Source organism: Ascaphus truei, chromosome 1, assembly GCF_040206685.1.
Source record: "Ascaphus truei isolate aAscTru1 chromosome 1, aAscTru1.hap1, whole genome shotgun sequence".
NCBI lineage: Eukaryota > Metazoa > Chordata > Amphibia > Anura > Ascaphidae > Ascaphus > Ascaphus truei.
This window is the reverse complement of record NC_134483.1, coordinates 515,487,599-515,501,927: the sequence shown is the minus strand read 5'-3', so window position 1 is coordinate 515,501,927 and position 14,329 is coordinate 515,487,599. Positions and strand designations below refer to the sequence as shown.

At 41.6% G+C, this 14,329-nt stretch overlaps 1 protein-coding gene across 4 annotated transcripts in view; it reads left to right on the top strand.

The window, feature by feature from the left end:
* TACC3 (transforming acidic coiled-coil containing protein 3) overlaps nucleotides 1–14,329 on the top strand; it is a 71,478-nt gene that overhangs the window by 40,012 nt on the left and 17,137 nt on the right. For 2 of the 4 annotated variants that reach the window (XM_075571192.1, XM_075571193.1), the window contains exons 12-16: nucleotides 1,033–1,076; nucleotides 2,321–2,481; nucleotides 6,258–6,364; nucleotides 6,657–6,777; nucleotides 7,639–7,822. In XM_075571192.1, the coding sequence (XP_075427307.1) occupies nucleotides 1,033–1,076; nucleotides 2,321–2,481; nucleotides 6,258–6,364; nucleotides 6,657–6,777; nucleotides 7,639–7,704 (499 nt within the window). In that variant the 3' untranslated portion in view covers nucleotides 7,705–7,822. Of the gene's footprint in view, nucleotides 1–1,032; nucleotides 1,077–2,320; nucleotides 2,482–6,257; nucleotides 6,365–6,656; nucleotides 6,778–7,638; nucleotides 7,823–14,329 lie in introns of those variants that run through there. The other 2 variants (XM_075571194.1, XM_075571195.1) reach the window with 1 other exon arrangement.

Genomic DNA, 14,329 nt, shown 5'->3' with positions numbered 1-14,329 from the left:
CACGTATCTCTTTTCTCTCTAATTTAGAGCTCCAATATATAGTGCTTTCAGGCTAATCCTATCATTTAGGGAGCGCCGCAGATTTTCCGTTTTCCATAGCAACGATTTTTGTAAGCCATAATTTTTTATGGACTTGATTTGGTTACAACTATGCACCCCCAGTAACCATTTTATCATGGCTAAATGACAGTTTGTTTGGTCTCTTAGTCTACATATCAAATCTGTCAAACTTTGCATCTTCAGTAACCTGCTCACTGGCTTATGAAGAGATTAGATAGTGTGATACACAATGTTGTGTTCAGAGATGTTGCCAAATGAAAAAAATAGGATTTCATTTGAAGGGCAATTTGAGGCATTCTTTTAAATTACCGAATACACTTACATGTTTTTGCTTTCAACTGCACAAGTGTTATAGGTAGTCATTTTTATTTGAAACAATTGTGCTTTAAAGGCATTGTGTATATTGGGGGTCACTCCAGCATGAAAACAGATTTGTAATCTTTGAGGGTCTTTTTCCTGAAGGTACACTTTTTTTTTTTTTCCCCCCTTCCATTTTTTTTTTCATTCTTTTTAAAAACCCTGCGTCAATAAGAAGACCTTCATTTAAATGGAATGGTGTGCAGAATTACATTAACGCTACTGCAGCTTAATGATTTGAGTGCCTGAGGTGTTGTGCCAACAGTGCCACAGCCCCACCAACACGTGATCGCTCCTCACCAATGATGGAAGGGGAGGAGTCGTCCTGTAATCTCCCCATGAAAAAAACTATCAGGAACATGGACGTTGCTCCTACATCCTGGGGCTCCCGAAGTGCCATATCCCATGATATAGTAGCTACGTCTGTAGAGCACCCAAAGGGTTAATACGATTGGGCCTTTAACATACAATATCCTTCAGTGCAACAGAAAACTAGTTGTCTTACTTGGACACTTAAATAAATCCGACTATTCCAGTTACTTCTGACTACAATGAAGATTACTACTTCCAAATATTTTGTCCATTGTGTACTTTATCAGTTTCTCTTTCTTTTAGGAAAATAGTTGCTGAATTTGAAGGCACGATAACACAAATGATAGGTAAACTTTTATTGTATGTATATATTTATATAGTGCCTTAAGTGTACTTGGCGCTTCACAAAGAATACAGTACATAGAATTATAATAAGCGCAGTAAAATCAGACAATAGGAAAGGAAATCCCTGCCCCGGTGAGTTTACCACTTACATTGTATGTTGGGAGACATAGAGACAGCAGGTGAGGGAATAAGTGCTGTAGATGGCAGTGCTTGGCCACAATGATTGGTTGGAGTGTGTGGGACAATAGCCTGAGTGCAGGCTATTGGGATGCTTGATTGTCCGTATTAAATCCGATTAACACCATTAGCAGGGGAAGAGGTGGCAGGGAGGACTGGGTGAGAGCAGATTTTTATATGGCTGGGTCCAGGATTAGGGGAGAGATCCCCGGCAGTAGGAAGGAGTATAGGGTGTGAATAGAGGATTTGTGGAGGTGCTTTTTTTATTGAGGGGTAAATAAGTTGTTGGGAGAGAGGTGTATAAATAATTGTGCTGTGTATGGGAACAGGCATAGGTTGATGGGGGGGAGAGATGAAGACATGTGGAGGGGGGTGGGGTAGTTGGAGAGAACAGAAACGTTTACAAAGGAGTGAGGAAACAGTCAAGCAAAAGGGAGGGCATGGTGAAATGCAGGAGGAGAGACATCCCAGCTATTGGAGGCTAGGAAGAGTACAAATTATCACATTTAGAAAGTCACATTCTCACAGTTGCAGAGCTGTTGTAGTGCAGTCAAGATCTTGTAGTATTCACCTCCAATTCTAACTCCAGTATTAACTCCACAGACGCTTTATATATGACACTTAAGATGTTACTACGATGTTGGCACAGCCATAAGTAGTATTACTGTATGAAGAGTATTGACCTGCTGATTAAGAAGACCTGGGTAAAAAGTCTTGGACATATCTATGTAATATGATTTTGGAGGTTTGTTCAAAAATTGGCCAACTACACCACTACAAACAAACTTTTTTTTTTTTTATTGAGCTATTTATAGCAAGTGGCACTCTAAAGATTCTCTTCCACCTATAGTGGTGTGTGTGCAAGTTGGCTAAAATAGTGGGTGATCGATAGAGTGTTATCTGAAGTTCAATCAGTGAAAGGTCTACCACACACCTTGGTTTCGGATGTAAAGGCTTTTGTGTGCATCAGACGGTGCTGTATCCTTGACTCAGTTAGTGCTGTGATGTATTGAATTAACTTTTAGATTTACTTTTGTGCCACAAAACTCAGACCTTCCTTTCTCTTTAGAGGACTCCCAGAAACAGAGAGAACTGACAAAGCAGGAAGTACATAAGGTTTTGCAAGAAAAAGAGCAAGTGCAAGTGGATCTAAACTCGATGGAAAAATCATTTTCAGAACTGTTTAAAAGATTTGAGAAGCAGAAAGATTCTTTGGAAGGATACCGCAAGGTAAGGGCCATACAACATCTAAGCAGAAGGTGGCATTTCTAACAGTCTCCAACATCTGTCCGGGCCATAGCTCCAATGACCATGGAACCTAGACACCTAAAATGTTGCAGGCATGTTAAGGTGACCCTAGATGTCCACCGGGGGTACCTTTTTATTTAAATGCATTAATTCTTTGAGTGATCTCTGAAAATCAAGACAGCCAGTGGGTGTTGTACCCAGTCAGCTATGTATCTGGAATGTGACATTGTAATGCACATAGCCTGGTGGCAGATAAGGAGAGTTGGATAACTATAAAGTTTAAACAGAAAGCAGACCAAGAAAGGGAGGAAGTCCATTGACACGTGAAGAGAAAGCAAGAATTTTGGATAAGGAACAAGGCAGAAAGACTTGGACATCATAAGGTATTAAAGGAAAGTGATATATGGGGGGGTAGGGGGGCAGGTAAAGACACAATGTATTATTGTTAATTTTGATTACTGCAACCCGTGCAAAGCTGGACTTGAACCATCTAAGAATGTAATGGGGAGAGAGATGAGGGTGTAGGTGGGGAAAGGAAAGTCTGAGGTAATGCATGTTGATACTAAAGTGTTATATATATATATACCGCCAACCCTTTAATTTGTCTTCCTTTTATGGTTGGGGATGCCGCTTCACTCCCTGGAAGGTGGAATTATTTATCAGGTTAGAGGGCTCCATTATAGATTATGAATCAGTTTAAAGTCTGCAACGGAAAAGATGACTCGAATACTGTAACCTGTGCGAAGCCTGGAACTTTAGCTAGTATTTAAAGCTGCAGAACAAGCAATATCCTACATGTGTTTTTTTTTTGTTTTTGTTTTTTTTTTTAATCTGTTCTGTACTAGAAGAAAACACTTGTAGCATTTAAAAAAACAACCTCAATTTTTTTAATGTATTATGTAACAAGCATTTGTTTCTATAGCAACCATTTACAAAGTCACACCCCTTTCTTCTGAAACGGGCTCTGGCACATTTTTTTTTTTTTTTCTGTTTGTTTTGAGCCCTGCCCTGTTAGTAGTGCATCAGTTGTATCTAGTTACTGCCTGGTAACATGATCTTCCCTACAGAACTTTGCATCTTTAGTCATCTTCTGCTTCACTGACAGCCATTTTAGTGAACCCCTGAGTCAAATCTTTGCTGATCGATCACAGGAGAACGGATCAATTAGCTACTTAACTAATTACTTATCATTGGGTGGATTGTATTGATGCACATATTAAGGGGTCGGGAGGAGGAGGAACTGCAGCTTTGACTGCTCCTTTAATAAAGGTTTAATACAATTCCTGCTGCGGTTTGTAGCAGATGAAGCAAGGAAAAGGAGTGACCGGTTTATTCTATTCAGGAGGCAACAGAAACCAGAGGCAATATGCAGTAGCTTTCTGACTGGCTCAATTATACATACATACATACATACATACATACATACATACATACATATTACTGTGGGGCTCCATGTGCTACAAAAAGCAAGATAGCTGCTCAAACCTGAAGTTCCATACCTTGCACTCTCGTCTTTGAAATTAAATGGATTCTTTTAAGCCTGAAAGATCCACATCTACCGAGATGTGAATCTCACACTGAATAGTTTTGTAATGTCTTAGCACTTTGTGTAATATCTTCCCCTTTCAAAGTTATTGATCCTAGGATGGAATATACAGCAGTAGCAGGCTGATATTACTCTTGTTAATGCTTCGATTACTGCAAGATTTGCCACAAACCATTTAACAATAGGAATGCGTGCCTTCTCGAACATGTGATATGTACTGCATTTGTGCTTGTGATATTTGGTGTTTAACGGGGATAATGATGCTTGCTACGCCTGCAGGATACAATGACTCTCAAATCATCCATATTTTCAGCCCATAAAAAGTTAGGGTGTATTTATCTGTTTAACACTTCAGGAATTCCTAATGTTCCTGAGACTACCGCACAATATGCCCATAGACTTATCTTGTATTTGACAACACTGGGTATCTCTAAAGCCAAATGTTTACTTGATTGAGCTATCGAGGCAGCAGATCAGAGACATTTTAGTCATTTTGTTACTCCACATAAAGAAGCATTTCTCTTGGCCTCAGTCTTGACCAGGTATTTCATTCTGAAATTGTGATTGTTCGGTGCATAAATCTCAATCCGCTCTATTTTGAGAACTTTTCAACCATTTTGCCAAGGTCATTTTAATGCACTGCTTATTCTAAATCCCACACTGAATAAATCCATTGCCAATCATAACATTTCTCCCTTCAACTCCACTATAACAAATTGAAGGCAACAATTCAGAAAGTGACCTGATGGGATATAATGCAATACATTTATACAAGATTTTTACTTTTAATACATGCCCCATGAAAATTACTCCAGAAATATTTTTCCAAACCTGAGCCTAATGGCTTCAATCTCTGCTGTAAAAATGTTGCACCTTTTATTTTCCTGTATGTAAAAAAAAGTTTTACAAAGTTAGGCACCCACTTCCGTTAAGATTGGCTAAAAGCTTCATACATGTAGTTTTACAGCAGATCAGAACCTGTTAGACCTCTGACCCAATTTGAACCTTGTCTTTCGTTCATATTTTGCATAGCCTTGTCTATTCTAAGCATTTTTAATTCCCGTACTACAGGGGTGTCCAACTCCAGTCCTCAAGGGCCACCAACTGGTCAGGTTTTAAGGATATCCCGGCTTCAAATACTAAGCTTTTTTTCACAATGTTTATTTTTTAGAAATGTACAAGACCTCATGAGTTCTGCTTCTTTCTTTGCTTAAGAGAATATATTATTATAGAACTATATGGTGCTAGTTACCCACTTGTTTGATATCAATGCAATGTTTGCTAGACTTTTTTTCTCGTTATTCTTTTTATTGATTTTCTAACATTGCTGGTAAACATGACAGCTTTTAACATCTTTACAATTTTCCATGTTTAAATTATACTTGAAAAAAAGTCTGTCTCTCTCTCTCTGTCTCTGTCTCTGTCTCTGGGCCTCATGCAGAGAGCATCGTTATTTTAAAACTCGCCATTTTTTGTTCAATTTCCTTCAGAAAACGGCATAAAATGGCGAGTTGCGAAAAACGCGCCATTTTTTTTTTCTATTTTTAAAACTCGCCTCGCGGCTGGCGAGAACCTCAATCGCGCCATTTTTAAAACTCTCCGAATGCAGAGAGGTGCGAACGGCAAGTAGCGGCTGTTCGCGCCAAAAAAAGGCGCGATTCTCGCATTTTTGCCGCGCCACGAAAATATGGCAAGATGGCGCTCGCCGCCTACAGTAAAGGGGAAAAAAAAGGCGCGAATTTGTTTTTACACGTTTCTGAAGCGCGCATCTCGCCAATTTAAACTCGCCACACGCATCCATGTTAAACATAGCAGAATTCGCACTTTTCTGCATATGGAGAATAAAACTCTCCAAAAAATCTACTTTTTATGAAATTCGCCATTTTTAAAATTCTATGCTCTCTGCATGAGGCCCTCTGTCTCTGTCTCTGTCTCTGTCTCTGTCTCTGTCTCTGTCTCTGTCTCTCTCAAACTTAACTCAAATACAAAAATACACAATTCTTAAATTAAATAACTCACAGAATGTACAAAACATAACTTTACTCAGACACATATTAGATGTTGGGTTCAGATATAGATATTGACTTGTACTTTGAACTGGGTAGCAAAAATGTTCTTATAATTCACTATTTTGGATCTATTGTTTTGTAAATTCTTATGTATTATGAAGTCATCTTTACATTTTCCTGCTCTACTGTGATTCCTTTTTTAGAATGAAGAGGCATTGAAGAAATGCGTTGAGGATTATCTTACACGAATTAAAAAGGAGGAACAGCGTTATCAAGCACTGAAAGCACATGCAGAGGAAAAATTAAACCAGTAAGATCCCGGCAGATCATGCACACTGCAGAACCTTTTTCATTTTGAACATTGCCTCTTTGCTGCAGAATGGAAGCCTGTTGTATACTCATACTAAATCTATGTAAAGCTGGTTTTAGGTTTGGGGCAGCAGTCCCAGAACAACCCTCCATTTCATGAGGAAATGTAACTCTGAAATGTTTAAATGGAGCAACTTATGTATTATATGGGATGTCTTGTGCATGTCCAGTTTTATCAAATATATGCTAATGTTTTTTTGTAGACCAACACTTTTTTATTTTTTTTTTAACAGAGCAAATGGGGAGATTGCTCAAGTACGGAACAAATCTAAGTCTGAAGCAGCGGCTCTTCAGGCTACATTGCGCAAAGAGCAAATGAAGGTTCAATCACTGGATCGCACTATTGAGCAAATGGTTAGTGTTTGCTTGGATGTAGTCTGCCATTTTCAAAAGCGCTAACATTTTGTTAAAATACACTGATCTCCAGATAGCGATACTCAAAGCCAGACGAGATGGGCTTTCAAAGTTCAGCACGAATATTGCCCTGATTGTGCTAGCTGAGAATCTTTGGTTAAAATGAATGTGACTAACATTCTCTAGCACAAGGAAGCAGCTTCACAACATTGAATAAGTCCTGTGTCTGTACACTAAACATTTTAAGTTGACTGAAAGTCAACATGTGTTTACAAAAAATAGTACCCAGGTGTTTAAATCATGTTTCCTAATTAAACCTGCTATCCCATTCCTTTTTCTGACTGCAACTCAAGTGGGAAAATTGAGTTGGCACAATAGGAGTCTCGGCTATTAAAAAAAACGAGTTGCATTGGTGTTCCACTTTCTCCCATTAACATACTGCAGTGTGGTGTAAGACTTTTATCTAGCATTTACCAAGTGCCTGTCCACCATACCCAGAAATGGCAAACTTTTTAGTGGGCAGAGTTTGTAGTGTTTGTCAAAAGAAATTCAGCTACGCCAGTAAAGCTTGCTTTAAATTGGCAATAGTGTTATTGGAAAAAGTATTGCCCAGCTGTTAACTTTTGATTAAGTGCAAGAATCTGTTGAAGCCTCATGTTCAATGTTATGTAACTGAGGGGAGATCTTGCAGGCCCTGTACAAAACTATGCTGCCAAGATAAGTTAAAATTACAACCTGATGGACTTTTTTGCAAGGAGTAAAATTAAATGTCTTTACTAGATCACTACATTTCTATACAATTGGCAATACTGCATGATTGTGAATGTGCAAAACCATGGTTTACTTTGTTTTCTACTCCAGGCTAAAGAAAACGATGAGCTAACAAAAATATGCGATGACCTGATTGGGAAGATGGAGAAAAATTGATTTGCAGGCACATGGCTGACATCCTGTATATTTTCTTATAGCACTCTATTTTTGTTTGTCTGTCATGTTTTGTTTAATTATGGATGTTAAGAACTAATAAATAGAATTTAACTTGAAAGTTATTCTTGTGTATTTTATCACCCCGAGCATACACACAACTTTCAAATGCTGAAATTACTGCTCGATACTGGCTTTCTTTGTTGTAATAAAATCTTTTGACTGGAGGTGTAAGCCATTTTTATTTTTCTGGGACTATCACTTCGGCTTTGTATATCCCAGTTTGATGGCGGAAAGGTCCCCTTAATTGTTAGTGAATTTCTCTGAAGTAATAAATAAAATGTTTATAAAAGCTTAGTGTTTCCTTAAAAGTGAACACTAGTTTTAAATGGCGTACAGGAAACGGTAATGTCAAATCCTATGGCATTTTTAAGTTGATGGAACAAGTCGTGGTATCTCATGGAGTTGGGCTTTAGCAAAATTTCCAACCAAGAAAAATAAAAAAATTGCCCAGTTGTCATCAAATGTAGTTGAAATCCCTGGTGGTGGGGCTTGGGTGCATATGGGTCAAGTACATATATTGTACAAATTAGTATTTAGTAATTGTAGCTTCACCACCGGGGATTTTAACTATATTGTTCACACTGTATATATTTGCACTTGGATTGTTATAAATTAATTAATAAAGTTTATTTATTTTTCTGGCATTATCACTTATCCTATGGTTATAACACGATACCATTCTTGATTTCAAGCCCAGGTGTACGTCACCGGTTTTCATTTAACATCATCAGAAGACTATCTGTCCTTATGCATTTTTGTGGATGAATGCAAATTCGGGGAATCTTTCTTGATCCTCCTTGGATAATTTTTTATTTTTTTTGTATCTATCGAATAAAGTCTATTAAGAAATGTTTCCCTCCGTTAGAGGTTGAGAGCATTTGCAGGTGGTGTTGGGACCTGCAGCAACGGTATACCTTGGCTAAAGCGTTTGCTTAAATGACTTGAGAAGAGACTAAGGGGCCAAGTCTATAATCCTCGATAAGCCACTTATCAAGCACTTATCTGCCAAAATGCCTACTGCTATTCAGTAAGCCTCAATAAGTGGGCGATTAAAGGAATGAATCGCCAAAAATTTCAGCAGTCATAAAAACAATCGCCGGGTGAGGGGTGATAAGCCATTTATCGGCAGGTTCTGAAACCTGTGCAATTCTAGTAGCTGCGATTTAGGTTATCGAGGCTAATCGTGGATCTAGAGTGGCGAGTTTCTCCCAAAATCCTCAAGAGAAGTTGGCGTCAGGCTGGTCCATCCATATGCTGGCTTTCACCCAATACCCTGGTGCAGAGGATCATTGCTGTAGGAGGGACCTACATCCCCATTGAACCCCTGGAAAGGTTAGGAACAACAAGAATCGTACTGTCAAATGTGTCCCCCTTCCTCCCGGACTGCCTCATGTGTCCAGTTCTGCATACCCTGGGAGATATCAAGTCTCCCATAACAAAAATACCATTGCGCTGCAGGGATAGGGCACTAAGGCACATGCTCTCATTTAGGTGGTGGGTGCAACTGCTCCTGCCAGGGAGCAGTGTCTGTGTAGGGGTCCCTTACGGGGGCATTGTATACCGGGTGTACTATGGCACAGAGGAGGTTAGATGCCATCTGTGCAAGAAGCTGCCCCAAGGGAAATATAAGATCTACCCCAGCTCCTGCACCCACTCATCCCTCGGCCACAACACCCTGTCCTGCTGAGCCCACCACAGCAGGGCCCAGATTCCACCAATGCCTTAGGAGAGGTCGCTATACCTGCTCGAACAATGACTTCTGTACCTCCCTCCCCCCAAAAAAATGGGGAGAAAAGAAAAAAGCCACTAGTACAGCCACCCTCTGTTACTGTCTCACCCCAAGCACACCCTATCCCCAATACAAGCACCTTTTATAGGGTGCGGGGGAGTGGGAGGAAACTCCTACTGGGGAGATGGTAGCACCCTCTCCTGGGGAATCACCCCCAGGTTTAAAACCCAAATGAGGGTGGCTAAGTATGATCATGGTGAACATTACTAAGTGGAACAAGGCATTGTTCTGCACTGGGTGGTCTTGTCCTGAGAATTTTCTCTTTGTATCTGCCATTGATATGGGACGCATCTTTTGAAAAAGTGGGATCCTTCTCCAGGGTGATACTATTTTTCCCCACTTAATTTTCACTTATTTGTGATTGCACACTTATTCAATCTTCCACTTTTTATGAAATCTTTGTCCTTTTTTCTTTTTGTTAACTCCATTGTTTGAACCATTAAATGAAATTCCTTTATTCTTCACTATAAAAACCATTACCTTAGCTCGACGGATTGGAGAACTACAGGCGCACTCAGCACTTCCTCCAATTTTTATAATACATCAGGGCAAAATTGTTAGAACAGTACCTGTATTCAGTTCACAGATTAGTATCATCTTTCCATTTAAACAAGGACATCATGTTTCCATCATTCTGTCCTAGTCCTCGTAACAAGACAGAGAAAAAAACGTCAGAGCCCTCTCCAGATACCGTGAGCACACAAATTTGTTGCGTAAAATACAGATTATTTGTTCTCTATGAAGGTCCTCGTAAGGATTTAGGAGCCTCCGACAGTTCTATTTACCATTGGATTAAGAAAACTAGGCAATTTTCATATTAGGCCTCAGGTCTAGAAGCCTTGTAGGCCTTAAAACCCATTCCACCAGATCCATGGCTACCTTTTGGGCAGATAGATGGCTGTCTCTGTGAATCAGATCTGTAAAGCAGCCACCTGGGCTTCACTATCTACTTTTGTTAGACACTATAAGGTAAACATAAAAGCCTCAGCAGCAGCCCAATTTGCGTCAAGCAATTATCAAACGATATTAAGAATATTATTCCTTATATAACAGTGTTTTTTCCACCCCCTGGGAGATCTGCTATTACAGGGTGTGTAGTGCTGGGTACCTGCTGGTTCACAGGATGCTGAGATTTTCGTTGGTGGTATGGGGAAGACAGGACAGGCTTTTGGGATGATGTTTAGTTGTTGTTTTAGTGGTTCAGGGCCTCCATCCCTTGCAGGCTCCAGGAGTGCTGGAGATAATCCCTGCAGGAGAACCCTCTGATACTCCCCCTGATTGCAGTCTCAGGCAGGAGTATATTTTATATAATAGGTACAGCTTTATTCTGCAAGTCACAGGATACAGCATACAGAATTCAATCTTTAACTGACAACTGACTAAATTTACATGTGCAGCCCCTTAAGTACCCTGGGGGAGGGTCCCAGGTCTGAGCCCCTGATTGGCCAGAACAGACCCTAGGTCCATCTCTCCCTGTCACTCAAGGGAGCTGATCACTGCAGGGAAAAACCCAAATTGGTCCTAACACTGCCTGTAAAGATACCAGGGCTTATATGTTAGGCTGAGTCCATGGTGTCGGAGTCCGCGTATATTGCCTTAAGGCATTGATTGCGCCCATTGACCATGTGGGCGGAGGCAGGAGGGGGCGCGCGTTGCGACATGCAGGTCACATGAGTGGTTCTCCCATGAGGGTGAACCAGCTCCGTGACGCCCCTATGCACGCCGTGTCTACCTTGGACAGGAAAAGCACCTGCTTCACGCGGGTGATGTCACAGCCTCCGCACGGGCGAAGGCACCATGGCCCGGGCCTTAGGGAGGGTAGATCAGTAGCCAAAACCAGACATGGCTACACTTCTATTTGAAAGTTCTATTTTTTTTGTAACCTAAATTAATTACGTTTTGGTAAATCCCACTAGTTGCCGATGTCATGTGGGACGCAGAAGCAAGAGAGGCATTTTACTTACAATACTTTTCTATCCTCTACTGCCATCATGACATTGCTTACCCTCCCTAAGATTGTTTGTTTATTATTGGAGTCTCATATGAAGTAATGGATAGAAGTTGTGAGTTAGTTATTTGCTGTATTAACTCTGTTTAGGTTTTAGCTTTTTAAATGTATTTGAAACTGGCATTAGGGGGGAAGAAGAGGCGTTATATACCCCAGGACGCCGTTTTGTTCTTGTCCTATCCCTATCAGAGTTTAGAAGGCTTTTGCTAGTTTGACTGACTCCCGAACCGCAGATAACCACATTCAAGAGTCCAATTTTGTTGGTGCCGGACATGCGCCCCCAGTCCATTACTTTTTATTTAAAATGTTTTGGGTATTTAGCCCTTTTTTATATTTTAAATACGGTATGTCATACTGTCAGGAAGCAGGGCTCACGCAACACCTCCTTAACTTGCTCGGAGGTTGTTGCTGCCGCCCCTCGGCCCCCGCAGAGGTACCCCAATCGCGGTGTCTCATTATCCCGGCCGGCGCTGGGTCACGTGTCCGCCATCTTGCCGGGACGCGCGCAGGAGGAACTTACACAGCGTGCGTCCCCGGCCGTAATTTATTCACCCCTCTGGGTTTCTGGCCACGCCCCGGCACTCTAGTCCCGCTCCCGCCCCTATGCTCCACAGCTGATCTCAGGCAATGATGAGAGCCTGCACCTATTACAATGTGCTCCACGGCACACTCCTGCTCTGCCTCCCCCTGTGATTGGCTCACCTACCTTTATAACCCCAGTTCTCCTTGGGAATCATTGCTCTGCATTGCTTCTGTTAGTCTCGTTTGGATTTCGCCTTGTTCTCTTGTGTACTCCAGGTTTTGACCCGGCTTGGCTTTCGACTCTCTGGCTGTAGACCCCGGCTCCCTCCTCACTACGCAGTCTCTCTAGTCCCTCGATCACGTTTTGAACCTCGACCTCCCGGACCTCTGGTATCCTCGACCCCTGGCTACGGCAACCACCATGATTTTTCAATCTCCGGATCCGGCAAGTACCTTTGTTATTATAATTAAAGTCTCCTGGCCTGGCTACGTAATCTACCACACTCCGGAAACGCTTCCTCTGCTGCGGGTGCGTGTTATTATACGTCCCACCTCAGTAAAGGGACGGGTCTGGTCTGCGGGCAGCACTACTGTGACACATACAAAGATATCACGACAAGGTCTCCCTATGCAATGAATTCCAAAGGATCACTGCAAATAGCAGAACAATATAACAGAAATAAAACAACTCAGAAAAGTCTGCACACTAAATATTAGAAGAGTAAAAAAAAAGCCAACATGAAATATAATATAAAAAACCTTATGGAGGTCTATATCTCCGGAAGCAGGGGGTTCCCGGAGTTTAATGGGGTTCACTTCCGGAGACCCCCTGCTTCAATACAGTAAATACAATTAATAAAACAGTAGGGTGGGTTAACCCCTTCATTACCTTAGCTGTTAGCCACTAAGGTAATGAATATTTAAGGTTTTACTGGGTTTTGTTATTTTTATAAATAGTATTAAAGTAGGGGGTCTCAGAGGTGAACCCCATTCATTTCAACTCCTGCTTCAATACAATATAAAAAGAAAAAAACATTAAATCGCTGTAACAGATGCTCAGGGAGACACACACACAGAGACCGCTTCTCTCTGGGACTCCTCGGTGCAGCTATTACAGACGGCCCGGGACAATTAACTCTGCTTCAATGCCGCCAGGCCGCAAACTTTACTGCTGTCTGATGCCGCAGACCTGTTGCAGACTTCAGCCTGTCGGTCTGCAGCAACGCAAGCAGTAAATGTTGTTACATCAGTACAGTACAATGTTTTCTTTCCAATCTGGACGCATTTGTTACCAAATTTTACCACTAGATGGCAGTGCTACACTGCCTATTCAATGAGGGGTGAAAGAAATACACAGATATCTTAAGCTGCGTCCAAGCAGCGCTGAGCCGCGCAGAAGCTCTGCGCTGAGCCCTGGCATCCTCAATGAGGATGTCTTTAGAGGGGGCTCACGCAGGCGTGCTCAGGAGGTGGATTTTTCAGCCGACAGGCAAAGCTGTCTTTCAGCGCGTTGTCGGCTGAAAACATCCAATCAGCGCGAAGCAACGTCACGGCGCCGTGACGTCGCCCGCGACGTCACTGCCCCGCCTCCCCCTGCCTCCCGATGGCGCGTCAGCGCGGTTCAGCACTGCTCCCATCTCTATGGATGCAGCCTTAGGCTTGTTTTATAGTTGGCGCGCGTGCGAATGCTCGTTCACGTGACGCACTTTTTGTGTGTACGGGTCTGTGCTTTGAGCGACAGGCTATGACGTGTGTGTGTGTGTGTGTGTGTGTGTGTGTGTGTGTGTGTGTGTGTGTGTGTGTGTGTGTGTGTGTGTGTGTGTGTGTGTGTGTGTGTGTGTGTGTGTGTGTGTGTGTGTGTATTTTTTGAAAGTTAATAATTTATTTTATAATATTTTAAAAATTAAAAAAAAAAAAGACGTGAGAATAAATAATTTATTAACACGTGCAACTTTGAGATATATATATATATATATATATATATCTAACGACAAACAAAAGCGCCAACTCCATAGCACGTAACTGCTTAAAAATAAAGATGCATTTATTTAAAATATCAGCAACCCGTAAGAAATGCACTTACAGGATTTTAAACAGAACCATTCGTGGGAGAGAAATCTCTATTGAGGTCATCAGCGCTGGTAGGGTGAGTCCCAGGTTTGCAGAGTGGAGGTACACAGCCTGTAGCCACAATAAACTCCTACCGCGAGTTAGCAGCAAGTTGTAGAGGCATTCAGTGCCTTCAC